The sequence below is a fragment of the Cervus canadensis genome, chromosome 10, assembly GCF_019320065.1.
Source record: "Cervus canadensis isolate Bull #8, Minnesota chromosome 10, ASM1932006v1, whole genome shotgun sequence".
Classification (NCBI taxonomy): Eukaryota; Metazoa; Chordata; class Mammalia; order Artiodactyla; family Cervidae; genus Cervus; species Cervus canadensis.
The window spans coordinates 63,587,365-63,607,168 of NC_057395.1; the positions used below are offsets into that span (position 1 = coordinate 63,587,365).

At 46.3% G+C, this 19,804-nt stretch overlaps 1 protein-coding gene across 1 annotated transcript; it reads right to left on the minus strand.

Annotated features, from left to right (window-relative positions):
- Positions 1-13,610: 13,610 nt before the first annotated feature.
- C10H20orf173 (chromosome 10 C20orf173 homolog) lies at positions 13,611-14,802 on the minus strand. The gene is made up of 4 exons (XM_043480583.1): positions 14,494-14,802; positions 14,083-14,261; positions 13,799-13,930; positions 13,611-13,663 (listed from the first exon to the last, which is right to left on the minus strand). Exons 1-3 carry the CDS (start codon positions 14,800-14,802, stop codon positions 13,807-13,809), a joined length of 612 nt encoding a protein of 203 aa, XP_043336518.1. The 3' UTR covers positions 13,611-13,663; positions 13,799-13,806.
- Positions 14,803-19,804: the final 5,002 nt, after the last annotated feature.

Consider the following 19,804-nt stretch of genomic DNA (forward strand, 5'->3'; position numbering starts at 1 on the left):
TTACCTTTGCTCATCTGCTTCCCCACGTGGGACCAGCAGCAACTTAAAGGCTGAAAAAGCTGCCTGGCATGAAGTAGAGAAGGGAAAGCTGGTAGTATACATTGAGGGTGAAGACAGTGGGGAGAGTCTGATCAGACTGCAGAGTGAGGACAAGATCAACATTTACACCTAAAGGCTGAGGGCTGTCTGCTCCAACTCTGGGTCTCCAGCCAAGGAAAGGTGCCCTTTCGTCTTGGCTCATGCCCCCTGCAGCCCACACTAGCTCCAGAGGCTTCGACACCAGGAGAACGTGGGCATTCCTCCAGGTCGAGGGCATTCTCAGGTGTGGTATGTGCAGGGAGGTTCCATTGCCCATGCTGTTCTCAGAGCCTAGACATGCAGCCTGGTTCATTCTGCAGAGATAGGAAAGGATAATGTCAGGGAGGTGCTGGGGCTCAGCCCCACACTGCTTACCATCCTCCCCCCTGCTCTCCCAGAGTGCAATGCAGTGCTCATCAATGGTTATCCCATATTCCCCACCGTACAGCCCAGGACAGGCATGAACAGGACTTGGTATGGCCATGACCTGTTTATCAGCTGGAATAGTTCCTTCTTGGCCGGCTGGGCTTGGGTTAGGTTTCCTAGCATTGATACCCATGGAGAAGAGACAGACCACTCACCACTTCACCCCTGTGTGCCAGCACAGAGAGGAGGCTGGATCCCGTTGGTGTAAAGAAAGGGGCCCGGGAGAGGATGCAGCCCAGAGCCTGGGCCTTCTGGAGACGGGGTGGTCTCTGATTCCATCAGGAGTTTCAGGGCCTATGTGAAGTGCGAGGCAAATCAGGCAGACACCCTGTTAGTGGAGGCAGGCTATGCAGACACTCTGGGGCCAGCAGCTGAACTTCTAGAAGTATCTGGAAGTGGGGGAACCTCACCCACAAAAGCAGCAAGGCAAACCCCAGCCAAAGACTGCATCAGGCCTCATTCCTGGTGGCTGAGGCAGTAAAGAATCTGCTTGCAATGCAGGAGACCCGGGTTCAGTCCCTGGGTCAGGAAGATCCCCTGGAAAAGGACATGGCAACCCACTCTAGTATTCTTGCCTGGAGAATCCCCTTGGACAGAGGAGCCTGGCGGGCTAGTCTGTGGGGTCACAAAGAGTCCGACGTGACTGAGCAGCTAACGGTTTTTCACTTTTATCTCAGCTCATGGAACCGGACCCTGGGGCAGCTAGTTGGTTTAGTTGTTTGATCTTAGGACACGTGAGGCCTCTAGCTGTTCCCCCCAACACCTCACCTCCTACTTCCTGTCCCACTGACCACCTACCCACTCCCAGGGCTGAGGAAGGATCTACCTGAGCAACATGGAAATGCTGAGTCCTGAAGAGCCTGGGGGATGGTGAGCAGAGGCAGGGAGGAGGAAGGAGCAGGGGCCATCAGGGTTCTCTGAGCCATGAGATCCCTCCCCCCTCCCCTCGATCCTGGGGTGCAGGCTTAGCTCTGCTCACCATGCTGAGAAAGCAGGCGAGGGAGAAGGAAAGACAAGAACAAGGGGTCTCAAGAACCTGGCCCCCTGCAGTTTACTCCTCTATGCTCCTGGGACCAGAAGGGTTTGCCTAGACCCTGACGGAGGTGATGGCGAGGAGTGAGGCTTTTCCAGATAAAAAAAGGATTGTGTTCTCTGGCCCCGCTGAGAGTCTCACCTGACACACTGGCAGCCCAGCATGGAGTGGACATTATGACCTCTCTTTTCCTTTTTTTTTTTTTTTTTGCCCCCACGTGGGGTCCTAGCTTCCCGACCAGGGATCAAACCCACACCTCTGCATTGAGGGTTAGAACCCACAGCCCCTGCACTGGAAAGCAAAGTCTTAACCACTGGACCCCCAGGGAAGCCCTATGACCTCTTAGTCCTTTGTCATTAACATCCCCAGCTCTTTATATGCCTTCATAGCACCTGAAGCTTGATACAGGTGGAAGAACTTGGAAGCAAAGAGTTGACCCCCTTGAATAGATCAAGGGTCAGAGGAGAGAGATGAGTGAAGACAGTCATGTGTCCATCTGAGTGTGGGCACTCACTCAGCTAGTGGTCATTTGTGTGGAGGCAGGAGAGGGTAAGAATGTGTATTTAAATTTAGTTCTTCCTTAGTTATTTACTGCTACTAGTTGGGGTGCAGGAGTCAGGGGAAGGTCTTATTCAGGGCTTGATAACCCATACATTGTTCCTGCACCCCCTGTCTTGGTTCCCTGTCATTCCCTCTCCTGTATCTTCATATTCCAATCCAACCAAGAGTCTGAGGCTGGTTGCTGGCTAAGAGTCGTCTCATACACGAGCTGGTGGAGTTTCTCGCCTTCTGCTGTTGTATGGTGCTTTGCAAGCCATTCAGGAGTCTTCACCTCTAGCTCTCCTCCCTGTATACGGGGCCACCCCTTCAGCTAGTCCGCCCAAGCCCAAACAGGAAAATCCAGTGGATGAGATCAAATGGGCTGGTTGATTCCCCCCTGCTCCTAATCCAACTTTTCATGCATTTGGCAAATACTCATCAAAACTGTGTGTCACAGAACTTCACAACACACACTGAAAGGAGGAGCTCACCTCCAGGGCCTGGAGGCAGAGAAACAGCAGACCTGGGTGCCAGGAGGAGACTCACTGGCCAGGAAGAGCATCACAGCACATACTGGAGGAAGAGAGGGCTTCAGGACCCTTTCAAAGTGTTTGCCAAGCCAGTTGGGTACACCAGGTATGTGGCGTCAAGGGCTGCACCTGTGGGTCCTGGGAGCAATGGCCACTCTGGGAGTTGCACCAGCCAGCCCATCAGGTGAGACTTTTCTGCCCAAAGAGCAGAAGCACCAGACACATGTGAGCATCAAGACAGCACACTAGCCTAGAGCCCATCATGAGCACTTCATTCCTATCCTTGAGGCAGCTCACAGACCAAGAGGCAGGCTGACTCAGACAGCAGGCACTGGAAAAGGAGGAAGCTGTGGTCACAGACTCCACCAGTATCCACTGCCCCATGGCCTCCATCATTTCCTCAACCCTGCTCTCCACACCTCCTTATAACACATCACCTCTCACCGCCCCAGCCACCTGCTGAGCCCTGCAGGGTGCTCTGCTGGAGGCTGAGAGGAGGGAGGGGAGAGGTGCTTTTGATGTAACCTGTGACCTCCCCAGAGGAGAAGGGGTTGATGCCCAGCGGGATCCTTCATGCCAGCCCAGTAGTATCAGGGACCCCACCACACAGGTCACACTGTGAGCTTTTGCATGTAGGCTTTGTGGGTAAGATTGCCTTTACCTTGGCATTCAACCCAGGGTTCAGCTGATGAGGGAGGGCATGGAATCAAGTACAGTGGGCACAGGAATGAAAAAGGCGAGAAAGGCTGATGTGGTGCCTTTCTGAGGGGGTGCTGGCTACTCCCAAAGCGAACTTGTTAAGTATGAGGCAGAGAGGGGAAAGAAGGGCCTTTGTTCCCTCTTGAACAAAGAACCTTCAAGAAAATGTAATGTGGTTAAAGTAAACTTCTATCCGACCAAATTTTGGGGGTGGGGTTAGTTTGCTTTCGCTTTTTTATGTCACGAGCCTTGTGGAATCTTAGTTCCTTGATCGGGGATTGAACCCAGGGCTGCAGCAGTAAAATCACGGTGTCCTAACCCTATAGTGAAGTCGCTGAGTTGTGTTCGACTCTTTGTGACCCTATGGACTATAGACTGCCTGGCTCCTCTGTCCATGGGATTTTTCCAGGCAAGAATACTGGAGTGGGTTGCCATTTCCTTCTCCAGGGGATCTTCCTGATCCTGTTGACACAGGAATCAAACTCAGGTCTCATGCATTGCAGGCAGACTCTTTACCATCTGAGCCACCAGGGAATCCCTGGACCCAGGGAATACCCTTGATTTCATTTATTTCCAAGAAAACAACTGCACACACATGGTTGAAAATTAAATAGAAAAGAAGGCAGCAGTTTCCCACTCCATTCTTTTCTAACCACTTTCCGGGGAGCAACCAGTTTTTTAAAGTCTGCTTTTATAATGGATAACTTTATTCCTCTAAATGATGATTATATGATGCCATATGGGTCCAGTTATCTGCAACAAGATGATGACAAGTGCACTGCCCACACCTTTGGGGATTCTTGAACTCTAGGTCTGAGCCAGACACCGAGCACACTTCTGTGCCCTTAGGGAAGCAGGTAAATATGCTCTCAGCTGTACCAGGGATGTTTTCATTTTGTCAGGTTATATGTGGTTGTTGGACGGCCAAAGTAAAAATGGAGTGGATGTGTTTTGGATACCCAGTGACTGAAAACCCTCATTACCTGAGGTTCTTGGCTCACCTTGAATACTGTTTCTACCAAAAAGGCAAGATAAATGCTTCTCTCACACTCCCATTTAATATAATAGTTTCCTCTGATTGTTTTCTCTTTGAGTGTCAATATGGACTCAAGGATTTTTATACATCCACTGTGACTCATTTGTGACAGTTGCTATTTTTGATGCTCAAATTGTCCCATATTTGATGTGCAGGGTTTTTTTTTTTGTACTTTTCTTGTCCAGGTCTGAAACTTTTAGAAAGATTAGTGGGAAAAAGTATTTAGAAAATGAAATCCACATTCCAGGGTTGATCATTGTCTCTGGGATCTTAGGGTGGCTTTTGGACTTACAGACAACGTATTTTGAAAATTGTGAGTTTGAGATGGGAGTGGTTGCACACAATGTGAATATACTTAATGCCACTGGACTGTATACCTTCAAATGACAATTTTTATGTATATTTTACCATAAAACATAACATAAAATTGAGCTCATAGTGATATTTCCTGTTTGAATTCATAACGTCCCAGGAGTTTTACTCTCCCTGTCTGATTTTGTATTTGGTTCCTAATAATAGATGGGGAAACAGTGGAAACAGTGTCAGACTTTATTTTTGGGGGCTCCAAAATCACTGCAGATGGTGACTGCAGCCATGAAATTAAAATATGCTTACTCCTTGGAAGGAAAGTTATGACCAACCTAGATAGCATATTAAAAAGCAGAGACATTACTTGGCAACACGGTCCGTCTAGCCAAGGCTATGGTTTTTCCAGTGGTCATGTATGGATGTGAGAGTTGGACTATGAGAAAGTTGAGCGCGAAAGAACCTGATGCTTTTGAACTGTGGGTGCTGGAGAAGACTCTTGAGAGTCCCTTGGACTGCAAGGAGATCCAACCAGTCCATCCTAAGGAGATCAGTCCTGGGTGTTCACTGGAAGGACTGATGCTGAAGCTGAAACTCCAATACTTTGGCCACCTATGGTGCGAAGAGTTTGACTCATTGAAAGACCCTGGTGCTGGGAGGATTGGGGCAGGAGGAGAGGGGACGACAGAGGATGAGATGGCTGGATGGCATCTCTGACTCGATGGGCATCAGTTTGGGTGAACTCCGGGGAGTTGGTGAGTGGACAGGAGCCTGGCGTGCTGTGATTCATGGGGTCGCAAAGAGTCGGACACGACTGAGCGACTGAACTGAACTGAACTGAATATTAACAAAATTACTTATTTACTTTATTCTATGATATTTATTATAGTTTATAATATTATAATAAATTACAGTATTACCGTATTATAATAAAAGCCTACTGAGTAAAATTTAAAATTTCTTTGTGGTTCTTTTTGTCCACAGAATCTATGCTACAAAGGATATACAGTGTATTGAATTCTAAAGGAATTTTAGCTACCTCTTTCCCTGGTGATTATGTTAGCAATTTGATGTATAGTTGGGTTCACTTAATGTGTTTTCAACTTTGAAGTGAAGTGAAGTCGCTCAGTCGTGTCTGACTCTTTGCAACCCCATGGACTGTAGCCTACCAGGATCCTCAGTCCGTGGGATTTTCCAGGCAAGAATACTGGAGTGGGTTGCCATTTCCTTCTCCAGGGGATCTTCCCGACCTTTGCTTTTTCCTCTTTTTCATTTAATTTTATTTTTTGATAAGGTAAAAATATACATGTGACATAATGAAATGTTCACTGTTGAGAATCTAGAAGAGAAAGTAGTCCTTTAATGTCACCATGTGGAGTTTTATAGCAGAGTGATCTTCACCCAGGGTACTTTTGAAGCCCTTATCCCTCTCTGACACGCCAAGGTCCTCTTGACCACCTGTCAGCCTCCGGGGGCCTCCAGTGGGCTGAACTGGCTGCAGGCCATCTCAGTTGTAAACAGCAACCTTCCCCTCACACTGCAGCTTAAGGATGACCTGTTGCTCTTCTTTAAAACTGTGCATGTTGCTCTTGAACCAATATTTATCATCCCAGTAATGGGACCACCTCATGAGCTGGTCTGTCCCAAAACCAAACAAGGATACCTGGGAGATGGGGTAAGAGAGAAGAGGGCTCTGGGTTAGCAGGCTGGATCCCACTCTGCCTCCACGCCCACTGAGCATTCCTTCAGCAAACATTCACTTAACATGAAGGGTGACAGGCTGTTTCCTGGAGCTGGGAGAAGAGAGCTCACCTTCCCCGGGGAAGACTCTGAACACACAGAGCAACTCTCGGAGCCCAGGAAAGAGAGCTGATTCTCATCATATTGAAGGAAGAGAGAGGATTCCTTGGGGAGACAAGAGGAGGGCACTGGAGGCAGGGGGACAGCATGTGAAAGGCCCGAGGCAGATGGCTGTTTGGGGAACCGAGAAGCCCATAGAGAGTGCTGGTAGAGATGAGGGGAGTGGAAGGGTCAGACCATGCAGGATCTTGAAAACCAGCCAGACAACTTTGGACTTAACTTGAAGTCCCTGGGAAAACAGGCACTTTTAGTGGCAAAGGGATAAAGTTCTATGAATCGCAGACCATGTCTTACCTGGTCACAGGTGTGCAAGGCATACAACAGAGTTATGAACCCCAGAGATGGAAAGTGACCGTGTTTTCTCAGCCATCTCTGCTGGACGTACTGGAAGAAGTTCAGGCTGATCACTGAGACCTGGGGAAATGGAGGAGGTCCATTTCTGAATGGTCCATCCAGTGGCCGCCCAACCCGACCCACTGCATTTTACTCCTTCCCCTTTTCCCTCCTGGGTCCCTCACCTTGTCTTTCTTCTCATTATTTCCATGGGGGACCTGGACTATCCGAAATCTAAAACAAGATTGAGGTGGGGGAGTTTCAGCATCATTTGACATAGCTGTCCCCAAACTTAGGTAAGCCTGGGGGGTGCCCTGATAGCCAGCAAGGGTCTCTCCAGAGTTCCCACTATCCTCCTTACAATGTCCTACCCTCCACCGCCATACCCAGGATTTTCTGCCTTCTGAATGATGCTGTCTTTCTGCACCATGTCCATGACCCACTGCAGACCAGATGAATTCAGAGGAAGCAGCAGCAGCTGGGCACCAGGATCCTGAGGGCTGTCTATCCTGGGGTACGTAACACGCACAGTGGTCTTTTTTCCCACGTCTGCCTCAAAGCCTTGGACAGGCGCCTGGTTCATCCTGGAAAGAAAAGCAGGATAGACGTTTTGTGGAGGAGGAGGATTTGTCGTGACCTTCCCGGTGTCCACCTTTCACTCTGCACTCACCTGAGGACCACATCATGTTGGTCAATCTTTAGGCCGAGGCCAGAGCCCCGTAGGAACTTTGAGTTTCCAACCACTGCACAGGTCCGGCACCCCACACGGTCCAGTGGGTGTGTGGAAGGCCCTTCGGGTGGCTGCTGATTCTGATTCCCAAACTCCTCTGACTCCATGCCCTAAAGTTCATAGGAATGCAGGAGGGAGATATGTAGGGGCTTTTCCCAGGCTCCCACCACCTAGAGAAGAAGGTTAGAGCCTGGGGCCATGGAGGAAGAGATGGCCAGGGCCTGGGGTTGGGGGTGGGGACTGGACAGAGACCAAGAATGTGCACTGACCAACCACAGTAGCAAAGCATCAGAGGACATGGGCACTTCTGACCTCATCAGGGGCTCAATGTCCATCTCAAAGCGTTCGTCAAACCAGACAGACTCTCCGGGAATGCCGAGGCAGGTGGAGCACTCATGGACCTCAGATTTACAGATACACTTTCTTAAAGAGTTCTGGGGGCAGTCGCAGGTCTTTGAGTGATTTCTGGGCATCTTACGATTGTCATTCTGGTTAGACTTCTGGTCCAGAAGGAAGACCATCAGCCACAAGGTAAGCACACAGGTGGCTAGCAGATGCAGCTTCAGGTATTGAACCCTCATCTCTGGCCCAGACGCTGGTGCCCCAGCAGGCAGTAGATTGGCTCTGACACCACGTACTGGGGAGGAGGAGGGGCTGGGGTCATCAGACATCCCCAGCGTCCCTTGTCCTAGAAGCTTCCATTCCTTCTCCAACCCTTCACACCATACACCCTCCCAACACCTTACCTCTCACCTCCTCAGCCACCTGCTAAGCACTGGAAAGAACTCTGCCAAGGCCTGGGCTAGAGGCTGAAAGGACAGGAGACGTGTCAGTTGGTGAGTCCGGTGGTCTCCCAGGGAGATTGGTATCCAGTGAGGTCTTTCACACCGGCCCAGTTATATCTGGGGACCTCATCACAGAGAACGCATTGTGACCTCTGCACAGGCATCTTGACAAATGCCCCATCCCCACCAACACACACTTTGGTGTTCAGCCCAGAGTCAGGCTGACAAAGGAGGTATGGATTTAAGCTCAAGGGGACAGGAGGGTGAGGGAGCAGTGGCCATGTGCCAAGTCTGGTGTGGAGGAACAGGAGATCAGAAGGCAAAGAAGGGGCCATTTGGGACCGCTTGTGTGTGTGTTAGTCATTCAGTCGTGTCCAACTTTTTCTGAACCCGTGGACTGTAGCCCACCAGGCTCCTCTGTCCATGGGACTCTCCAGGCAAGAATACTATAGTGGGTAGCCATTCCCTTCTCCAGGGGGATCTTCCCAACCCAGGGATTGAACCTGGGTCTCCTGCAATGCAGGCAGATTCTTTTTTTTTTTTTTTTCAGTTCTACCAGTTTATTGCTACCAACCCATTTCCCTCCACCCTCGTGCACACATACTCAGTCATGTAATCCCATGGACTTCAGCCCGCCAGACTCCTCTGTCCATGGACTTTTCCAGGCAAGAATACTGGAGTGGGTTGCCATTTCCTTCTCCAGGGCAGATTCTTTACTGTCTGAGCCACCGGGGAAGCCCTGGGACCTTTTCTGTTCAGAGAGAATTTACCATTTTGACAAAAGTGAATATTTGGTGTAGTCAACACTTGAAATCTCTCAGGAACTGAATTTCTTTTTTTTTTCCTTTAAGATTGTTACCAAGATAAATGTTTGAAAACTTTTCCCCAAAAAATCGCAGAATTCAGAAAGACTTTTAATGTGGAGCAGCAGTTTCCCAGCCTCTCTGACTCCTTACCCTGTGGACCCTCCTCAGAGGACTCCTAACTATGCTTCGGGCATTTGCTTCCATATCTCTAAATAATATGCTTATACCACCATATCATGATATTACATGCAGACTACCTGCTGTATATAATCATATCATTATGTTTAATAATAAACACTTGCTCACTTTGTGACTTTGCACATTGGACTCTCATCTCTATTTCTCATTCTGTCACTTCAAGACAAGATTTCTCTTTTTTTAAGACAAGATTTCTTAAAGCCTTGTTCTCTGAGATGAGAATATTGTGTCTGTACACTTCCCTTTTTTAAGTACTTATTTATTTATTGGCCTGTACCAGATCTTAGTTGCAGTATGTGGGTTCCAGTTCCCTGACCAAGGATTGAACCCAGGCTTCCTGCATTGGGAGCGTAAAGTCTCAGCCCCTGGACTACCAGGGAAGCCCCGTGTCTGTATACTTCTATTTGCCAATTTTTGTCTTTTTGTACTTCCCAACATTGGCATGTGAAAGTTTACATCATCAAGGATAACGTTCAGATTCTGTTGTGTAAGCAATCTGTTGTATCATTACTTTTCACATGCTTTGTTTATAGCAATGCCATCCAAAAGAAATATGCCGAGCCACGTGTATAATTTTCTAGTGGCTGTAGTTTAATAAAAAATAAAATGAAGTGGAGGAAATACATTTGAATAATATATTTAACACAGTATGTCTATATATTATCATTTCAACATGTTCTCAATACAAAATATTAAAATTTTGCATTCTTTATTGATACTAAGTCTTCTAAATAAGAATTGTATTTTACACTCACAGTACTCACAGTATATCTAAATTTGAACACTCAGTTTTCATCAAAAATACATGATTTATAGATTTTAAAAAATTAAAAAAAAATTTTTACATGAAAAGTAGATCTACATACTCCAGTTATAACAAGTATACCTACTTAGAAGTGTTCCAAAAACTGAATTGCATTCATCTTAAATTTTAGATTGTTTAAAATTAATTTTTTGTTGTATGTTTTTCATGCCACATTTGGGATCTTCGTTCCCCAACCAGGGAATCAAACTCACAGCTCCTGTGGTGGAAGCATGGATTCTTAATCACTGGAAGGTCAGGGAAAGTCTCTAATTAAGTTAGAAATTCCCTGGTGGTCCAGCAGTTAAGGCCTCATGCTTCCACTGCAGGCGGCATGGGTTCGATCCCTGGTCAGGGAACTAAGATCTCACATGCTGTGTGCCACAGCCCCCAAAAATAATTAATTTAATTAAATTTTCAATTTCTCACTTACACTAGATATGTTTCACTTGCTCTTCCACCATACTGAATGGCAGAGGATTATAGGCTGATTCTGAAAGTCAAATGTCTGTTATCAGTGTTTATAATATTGCAACTAGGTAAACATTGTTTCCTATATAATCTAGTAGTAAACTAGGACTACTTTACTCTTATCATTCATTAAAATTCCCTAGGAAAAAAAGCTATGTAAGAAATTAAATTTCTAAATTTTTGTATGTCTAAAAAAGTCATTATTCTGCCTATTGTGAGTAGCATTGTGTCTGCCTCCAAAAAACTAGCTTCAAGTCTGGACCTCTGGTACCAGTGAACGTGAGCTTGTTTGGAAATAGGGTCTTTGCAGTTTAAAGTAAGTTCATACTGGACTAGGAAGGGCCCTAATCCAATGACTGGTGTCCTTATTTTAAAAAAAAGGAAAATGTAGGAAGAGAAGACACAGAGGGAGAGTGCCATGTGAAGATGGAGGCAGAGAGTAGACTGCTGTATCTGTCTACAAGACCAAAATGGTAAGAATTGCTAGCAACCACCAGAAGCTAGGAGAGGGGCATGGGACAGATTCTCCCTCAGATCTCCCAAAGGAAATCAACCTGAAGTTTGGACTTCTAGCCTCCAGAACTGTAAGAGAAGAAATTTCTGTTGTTGTAAGCTACCGGTTGTTGTTGCTTAGTCGCTAAGTCACGTCTGACTCTTTTGAGACCCCATGGACTGTAACCTGGGCTTCTCAGGTGGCGCTAGTGATAGAGAACCTGCTTGCCAATGCAGGAGATGTAAGAGACGTGGGTTTGATCCCTGGGTTGGGAAGACCCCCTGGAGGATGGCATAGCAACCCACTTCAGTATTCTTGCCTGGAGAGTCCCATGGGCAGAGGAGCCTGGCAGGCTACAGTTCATAGGGTCACAAAGAACTGGACACAACTGAAGCGACTTAACATGAATGCATGTTTCCACATTTTGGCTATCATGAATAATACTGCTATAGACATTTGGGTTCGAGTTTCTGTGTGGACATGTTTTCATTTCTTTTGGGAACCTACCTAAGAGTGGAATTGCTGGCTCACATGGTAATTCTATGTTTAACTTTCTGATGAACTGCCAGGTTATTTTCCATAGGAATGAGGCACTGAGCCACTGCCCATAGAACTCACTGACCTTATCACATATTAACCAAGTTCATGGAACTGCAGAAGAGCTACAAAGACTTAGTTTTGACTCCAGATCTAGCAAATTAATGAAGAAAAAGATAACCTAAAAACTTTCCTACAATAAAAATCCAGTCTGCTGGTCAAAACATAGTTTTAACTTTTTAAAATTATATTTATTATTGAATATATAATATGGGTCTGTGGTACATAGTCCAAAAGGTATAAAAAGTAAGTAAAAAGAAGGATTCCGTCCCTTTCTTGCTCCCCTCCTACCCAGTCTCTTCCCCAGAGGCAACTACCACTCAAATGTCTTGTTTATCTTTCCTGAATTAATTGGTAATTTTGCAAGCATATACATCTATATTGTTTAATAAAAAGTATTTTAAATGCAGACCAGAGGTTAAAAGAAAACAGGAAGTCCCTAGATGCCAGAAATGAAAAGAGAACTGAAAAAACAGTATGGGGAGTGCTTAAGATGCTTAAGGGGTTACCCAGAAACTTAAAAGTTTAATGCCCATGAAGCAGAAGACCTTGATCCTAGGGGAGGCAGAGAATCAGAACGGAGGCCCCCACAAAACACTGGGAACCTCAAAGAGCTGAATCTTTGGTGAAAAGCTGGGCCCCCAAAAAAATCACCCACCGACATAGGGTGATATAAGCAAGCTTATCTCTTTTGTCCAATGGGAAATGAACTTCTCTGGAGACTCAGTCTGGGCCTGCACTTGACATGGAGCTGGCTCTAAATTTACATCACCTGCATGATCCAGGGGACCAGGCATAGAAATTAATGCAAATATTGTCCCTGAGCTATGAAAGTCAAGTCGGGCCCTTCCTCCCCAACACTGTCCCCGAAGGTAGGAGAATCAGGCCAGGATTTTATTCAGTACCAGACTGATCACTATACAATTTCCTCTTGACCTTTATCCCTGAACGTCCCCAGAGTCCTGCTGCAACTCCAAGACTCCCCTGCATTCAGGCCCAAAGGACAAGGACTTGTGTGGACTTGTGTGAACAGCGAGCTTGTCCACTCTAGCTGACCTCCATTTCTGCTTCTTACTGAGCATGGACAGAATCTCTGTTGGTCTGATTAATATCCTCTCAGTAAGGGGACCACCTCCTTTGCTTTTCTGATCCAGATCCAAAGCGGGAATCCTAGTGGATGAGAGAGGGATATATGCATCAGCAGGCTGAATCCTGTCTTCATCCCACCACCCTTCATTCAACATCAAGGGTGACCAGCTGCCTCCTGAAGCTTGAACAGAGCTCACCTTCCCCAGGGGAGACAGAGTCTGAGCACACAGTGTGACTCCAGACCCCAGACCCCAGAAAAGAGCATCATACGATTCTCTTTGTACTGGGGGAAGAGAAGGTTCTTTGGGGAGACAAGAGGAGGGCATTCCAGGCAGAGGGATCAGCGTGTGAAAAGGCGATGGGGTCAGACCACACAGGGTCTTGGAGGGCAGAAACTTTTAGACTCTGTGCTGAAGGCATAGCTGGGAAAGTTTTGTTTTGTTTTTTTAATATTTTGGCCACACCACAAAGCATGTAGGATCTTAGTTCCCCAATTAGGGATCAAACCTGCATCCCCTGCGTTGAAAGTGTGGAGTCTTAAGCACTGGACCACCAGCAGGGAAAAGTTTTAAGTGAAGAAAGGACAAGACTCTTTAACTGAGTCACAGGTATGCAAGGCACAGAACAGAGCCATGAGCCCCAAGATGGAGAGTGACCCTCTAATTCAGCCTGTTGCCCCAGTTGTACTTGAGGAAGGTGGGGCTGATCACCAGGACTTGGAGAGGAAGAGGAGGTGGCCAACCTGGGTCCCAGCCCACAGCAGCCCACAACCACATCTTCCCACCCGTCGAACCCTTACCTGGTCTTTTCTATCTTCCATTCTACTAGGGAACTGGACCACCTTCAGAAATCTAAGGCAGAATTAGGAAGTGGAGGGGTTTCAGCAGCCCCTGAGACCTGGGAAGGTCTGGCAGGTGTGCCCAGTAAGTCAGTAGAGAGTCTCCTTGGAGGCCCCTCTGTCATCCGCTGCAGTACCCTCCCCTTACCTGCCATACTAAGAATGTCTGGGTTCCCAGACCACCATCTCCTCACTCAGAGCATCTGAAGTCCATGCGAGATCAAAGAGCTGCAGGAGAAGCAGCAGCACCTGCCTCCAAGAACCCTGGCCCCTGGCATTCCTGTGGGAGACGGAGCATCTCATGGTTTGGTTCCCCAGCAGCTCAATGCCCTGAACAGGGACCTGGTTCATCCTGAGAAAGAGAGTAGAAACTGAAAGAACTCTGGGGGCAGGTCTGGCCATCCAGTCCCCTGCCCTCTCCTCAAGGCCCACCTGGAGACCATGCTGGGTTGGTTGATGTTGTTGCTGAGACTGGCAGCCTGCAGGATCTTCGAATTCCCCATCAGGGCACAAGTCCCACAGAAGAGATCAAAATGGCTCATTGAGGGTCGGGGAATCACCTTGAGCAGCTTCTTCCACACTCTGCCCAGCTCACTTGCTGCGTTCAGGTCCTGAAAACAGCAGGAGAGAGGAGATGGGGGTGCCGAGACCCAGGTATTGGCTCCCGGAGGAAGGGAAGCAGATCTGAGTGGGTGGGACCTCCATTGGGAGATCAGGAGTTGAAGCTGTGAAGATGGGAGGCACTCTAAGTCAGGGCTGAGGGCAGGGGTTTGGGACGGAAAGTGGGAGGTGACCTGGGCCCGGGGGAGGACAGGATGGGACGCCCCAGTGTGGACCACTGACCGACCACCAGAGCACAGCACCGGGGTGCATGGACTCTGCTGCTCCCATCAGGGACCCCCTCATCTTCTCATAGCCTGCATCAAACCAGCGCTCTCCAGCCGTGTGGTGGCAGACAGAGTGGTTGAGACCCCCGGACGGGCTGCCACATTGCCTGAATTTGAACCAAGGGCAGCTGCAACGCCGTGGTGCCACGTCCATCCATTTTTTCTGGGGTGTTGAATCAGTCTTCAGATCCAGGCAGGGGGCCATCAGCCACAAGAGGAGCATCCAGAAGATGCACAGGACAAAAATCTGCCACCAGCACCTCATGTCTGGCCCAGGTGATGGCTCCAGTGGCAGGCGGCCAACTGGTTCCTCTACCTGGGACTGGAAGGGGTGAGAAACTGAGGTCATAGACAGCCCCCCAACTCTCTGTCCAGTGGGCCTCTGTGTCTCCCCAGACCTCCACACCACACCTCCTCCCAAGCCCTCATCTCCCACTTCTCTGTCCATTTGCTTACGCCCAAAGGGCCCTCCAACTGGGCCTGGGATGGAAGATGTGAGGGCAGAGAGGTAACATATGGTGTGTCCCCTATCCTTCCCACAGAAGGGAGGTTGAGCTCTCAGTGGGGTCCTCCCTGCCAAGGGGTATATTACAGATCTCATCACAAAGTCCACATTGTGACCTCCCTCCTTTAGGCTCAAAGCCACCACCCTATCCTGTCTGTCACACTCAAGCTGCCTGCCTTGAGTGCGAGATCCACATAGACAGGGACTGACCTTTACATTTTTATATATATATATTGTTTTCGGCTGCCTCGGGTCTTAGCTTGTCACACGGAATCCTTTATTATGGTGTGTGGGCTTCTCTCTAGTTGTGGCACGTGGGCTCCAGAGCACACAGGTTCGGTAGTTGCGGCAAGCGGGCACATTGCCCCCATGGCGTGTGAGATCTCAGTTTCCCAGCCAGGGATCAAATCCACGTCCCCTGCGCTGGCAGGTGGATCCTCAACCACTGGACCGTCAGGGAAGTCCCGTGATTACCTTTTTTACCTCTGAATCCCTAAGACTTAATCATTTAAGAAATATTTATGGGATACAGGAACAGAGTGGACAGGGGACCTTAAGTACTGTTTATGGGTGACGGCCCCTCTCCAACTGCATAACTTCGGCTCAGACTTTGCTTCTGTTCTCTCGACCCCCCAACCCGGCAGTCTGTCGTACCTTGACTTAGTTGTCTCAGAGACCTGTCACCCCGGACGAGCCTGAGACTGAACTCATGTTCCTCCTTTTAAACCAAACCCTTCCCAAGACTTCTGTATCTCAGCCCGTGTTCCTCTCCTCACCTCTTGCTGAAGCCAGGAACCCATATGTTACCCTTGACTCCTCCCTCTCCCATGATTTCCAAATCCACTTTTAATCCTTTTGTTTCTATCTCAAAACCACTTTCCTCACTTCCAGTGCCACTCCCTTAATTCAGCCCTGGCATGTGGAAGATGTTAAACAAGAAAATGAAAAACGGAGTTGTTTTTAAGGTTTTTAATAGAGGGGGTGGGGTCAGAAATCATTTTATTTTTTTAAAAAATCAAAATGTTTTCTTCCATGGGATGAGAACAGGAAAACAGTTGTCATAACTAGTGAAAATCTGCAGTGGGTATTTTATAGCTTTAAAAAATTCACCAGGGGATTTTGCTGGCAGTCCAGTGGTTCAGACGCCAAGATTTCACTGCAGGGTCTATGGGTTCGAAACTTGGTGGGAGAACTAGATCCTATATGCCGAGTACTGCAACCAAAAAAAAAAAAAAAAAAATTCACCAAAAAATTTGAGTAAGGTCTGTAGAGTAATTGATGCTTTTGAACTGCAGTGTTGGAGAAGACTCTGAGAGTCCCTTGGACTGCAAGAAGATTGAACCAGTCAATCCTAAAGGAAATCAGTCCTGAATATTCATTGGAAGGACTGATGCTGAAGCTGAAACTCCAATACTTTGGCCACCTGATGCAAAGAACTGACTCATTAGAAAAGACCCTGATGCTGGGGAAGATTGAAGGCAGGAGGAGAAGGGGACGACAGAGGATGAGATGGTTGGATGGCATCACCAACTTGATGGATATGAGTTTGAGCAAGCTTTGGGGTTTGGTGATGGACAGGGAAGCCTGGAGTGGTACAGCCCCTGGGGTCACAAAGAGTTGGACACGACTGAGTGACTGAACTGACTGCAGACTAATTAATTGTGTCAATGTCAATTCCCTGGTTTGTATAATGTAAGATGATACCATCAAGAGAAACTGGGTGATGGGTACATGGGATCTCTTTTTACTATTTTTGTAATTTTTCAATTTTAATTTTAATTAAATTTTAAATTTAATTTTAATTTAATTAAATTAAATTTTAATTAAATTAAATTTAATTTAATTTCTATTTTAAAATAAAAAGGTTTTTTTCTTTTTCTTTTTTTTTAAAAAAAAAAACACAGTGGTTTATTGAATACTTACAACGTTTACACCTTCAATATTAATTCCACTTAATTTTAGAGGACGGAAGTGCACAAAACAAGGAGCTGCTGGAAACATCTTCAAAGTGGGAACCACATCAGATGGAACTGTGGCGCTAGACACTTACCCCCAACATACATGATGGTGGTGATTTAATTGCTAAGTCGTGTCCTACTCTTTTGCGACCCCATGGACTGCAGCCCGACAGGCTTCTCTGTCAATGGGATTTTCCAGGCAAGAATACTGGAGTGGATTGCCATGTCCTTCTCCAAAAAAGGTTTTAAAAAACCATCTAGAAAAAGATGCATAGTAAGTTTTATTGGTGTTTCACTTACATGAACTAACATAATATTTTTGTTGTACAACACTCAAAAACTTACCATTTAAACCATTTTAAAGTGTACAATAAATCAATGACATTTAGGACATTCACACCATAATGCAGCCATCACCACTACCTAATTCCAGAACATACTCATCATCCCAAATGGAAACCCCATACCCATTAAGCAGTCATTCCCCATTCTCTTCTTATCCAGCCTTAGCAAAATATAACCTTTTAAAAACATCCTGAAACATTAGCTTTCATTTTGCGTTTTAGCAATTTTATCAAGGCACAATTCACATGCCATAAAATTCACACATCTTAAGCGTATGATTCAATAAATGTATACAGCTGTATAAGCATCACCACAGCCCAGTTTTAGGACATTTCCATCAGAGATCCCCATTTGCATCTGCAGTCAATGCCACTCCTCATTCCAGGTAACCACTAACCCACTTTCTCTAAAGATTTGCCTTGTTTATAAATGGAATAATACAATATGCAGTTTCTCATATCTGATTTCTTTTCCTCAGCATATTATTTTTTAAAATGTATGCTGTATCATGCACCAGGAGTTAACTCCTGCTGTTGAGTAGTATTCCAGTGTGTGGATAGATCACATTGTGTTTATCCACTCACCAGCTGATGGACATCTGAATTATTTCCACTTTTTGGCTATCATCAATAATGCTCCTATGAACATTTGTTTACAAGTTTTTGCAGGAACATACAGTTTCATTTCTCTTGGGTAGACAGCTAGGAATTGTATATTTAAGAAAAATCTTTCAAAGTATTTTCCAAAGTGGCAGCACCATTTTACACTTATCACCAGCAATGTATGAAGGTTGTAATTTTTCCACATTCTCAATGACATTTGGTTTTGTCTGTCTTTTTGATTATGGCTATTCTAGTGAGCAGGAGATGGTATCTCATTATGGTCTTAGTTTGCATCTTCCTAATGACTAATGATGCATAGCATCTTTTCATGCACTTATTAGCTAGCCATTCATATGTCTTCTTTAGAGAATATCTATTCAAATCTTCTGCCCATTTTTAAATTAAGCTGTCATCTTACTATTTTTAAGAGTTCCTTATGTATTCTGGATATAAGTCCGTTATCATACGTGGTTTGCAAACTTTTCCCTTAGTGTCTTTTGAAATGCAAAAACTTTAGTCATGGTGAAGTCCAATTTATTTTATGGATCATGACTTTGTATCAAGGATTTGCCTAACCCAGGATCATGAAGGGTTAGGGGTGACCATGGTTCAATGTAGTTTAATGGTCCAGTCACTGATTTGTTGTAAGTTATACTTAAACATCTTGAGCTAATAAAGCTTCTGCCCTTTACTAATGGATCTCCATGTGGTTTGGAGAACACACTGACAATTCAGGCAGTTTACAAATTCATCCCCTTTAACTTTCTGCATGCTCCGGACCTCACATTCAGCCAAGGATGACAGGATACCTAGAACCCTCTCCCGTCTCTCCTGAGCATGTGTATAGGCTTGTATACGTAGGCAGCCTTCCAGACCACCAGGGATGTGTGAAACCTTATTAAGACCCACAGTAACTATCTTCTTTCCAGATCTGTTAAATTTCTGGCTGGCTTACCGGTCTGTTGCTTGTCCCAACCAGTATCATGACCTCAGGATTGCTGCACTGTTGATTTTCCTTGATTGTTTGCCACTAGATTGCTGTTATTTTCAACAGCATCCATGGGCAAGAATTTTCCAAACTCTGCTCCAAATCAAATCAATGACTTCCAAGAGCAAAGCTCCTAGTGCTCACAGGCATCCCCACTCTTGCAGGACTGCCACCACAAAGCTGGAGTGGGGGAGGTGGGAATAGCTGCTGTCTAAAATGCACCATGAAACTCATTGATCTTACTGAGGTTTGATAGTTTCTCTAGAATAAATGCATCTCCATTTGATGTATCCCTTTGGTCAATTTCCAGAGTCCTAAGGTGATTGTTCTGACAATTTTATACAGTTTCATTGCTTTAAAAAAAATTTATCTATTCATTTATTTGGCTGTGCCTGGTCTTAGTTGCAGCACATGGGATCTTTGAACTTTGTTGCACTTCGTTGAACTTCCTCTGACCAGGGATTGAACCCAGGCCCCGTGAATTGGGAGCCCAGAGTCTTAGCCATTGGACCATCAGGAAAGTCTCAAATATACTTGGTTCTTTTTAAAATAATTTTATTAATATTTATTCAGTTTTTGCTGTGCTGGGTCTTTGCTGCTGCTCAGGTTTTCTCTAACTGTGGTGAGAGGGGGCTATTCTCTAGCTGCGGTGCACAGGCTTCTCATTGCTGTGTCTTCCATTGTGGAGCATGAGCTCCAGAGTGCGTGGGCTTCAGTAGTTGTGGCACGTGGGCTCATTAGTTGTGGTTCACACTCATTAGTTGTGGTTCATCATTTGTAGAGCACAGGCTCAGTAGTTGTGATGCATGGGCTTAGGTACTCTGCACCATGTGGGATCTTCCCAGCCCAGGGATCGAACCCATGTCTCC

Excerpts from the sequence above, each read along its gene's own strand:
- C10H20orf173 (XM_043480583.1), bottom strand. The coding sequence starts at position 14,802 with ATGAGGTGCTGGTGGCAGATTTTTGTCCTGTGCATCTTCTGGATGCTC. Across the intron at positions 14,262-14,493 it reads GTGCTGTGCTCTGGTGGTCG|GACCTGAACGCAGCAAGTGA; the intron begins GTCAGTGGTCCA and ends TGCTGTTTTCAG. Across the intron at positions 13,931-14,082 it reads CAACCCAGCATGGTCTCCAG|GAATGCCAGGGGCCAGGGTT; the intron begins GTGGGCCTTGAG and ends CGTCTCCCACAG.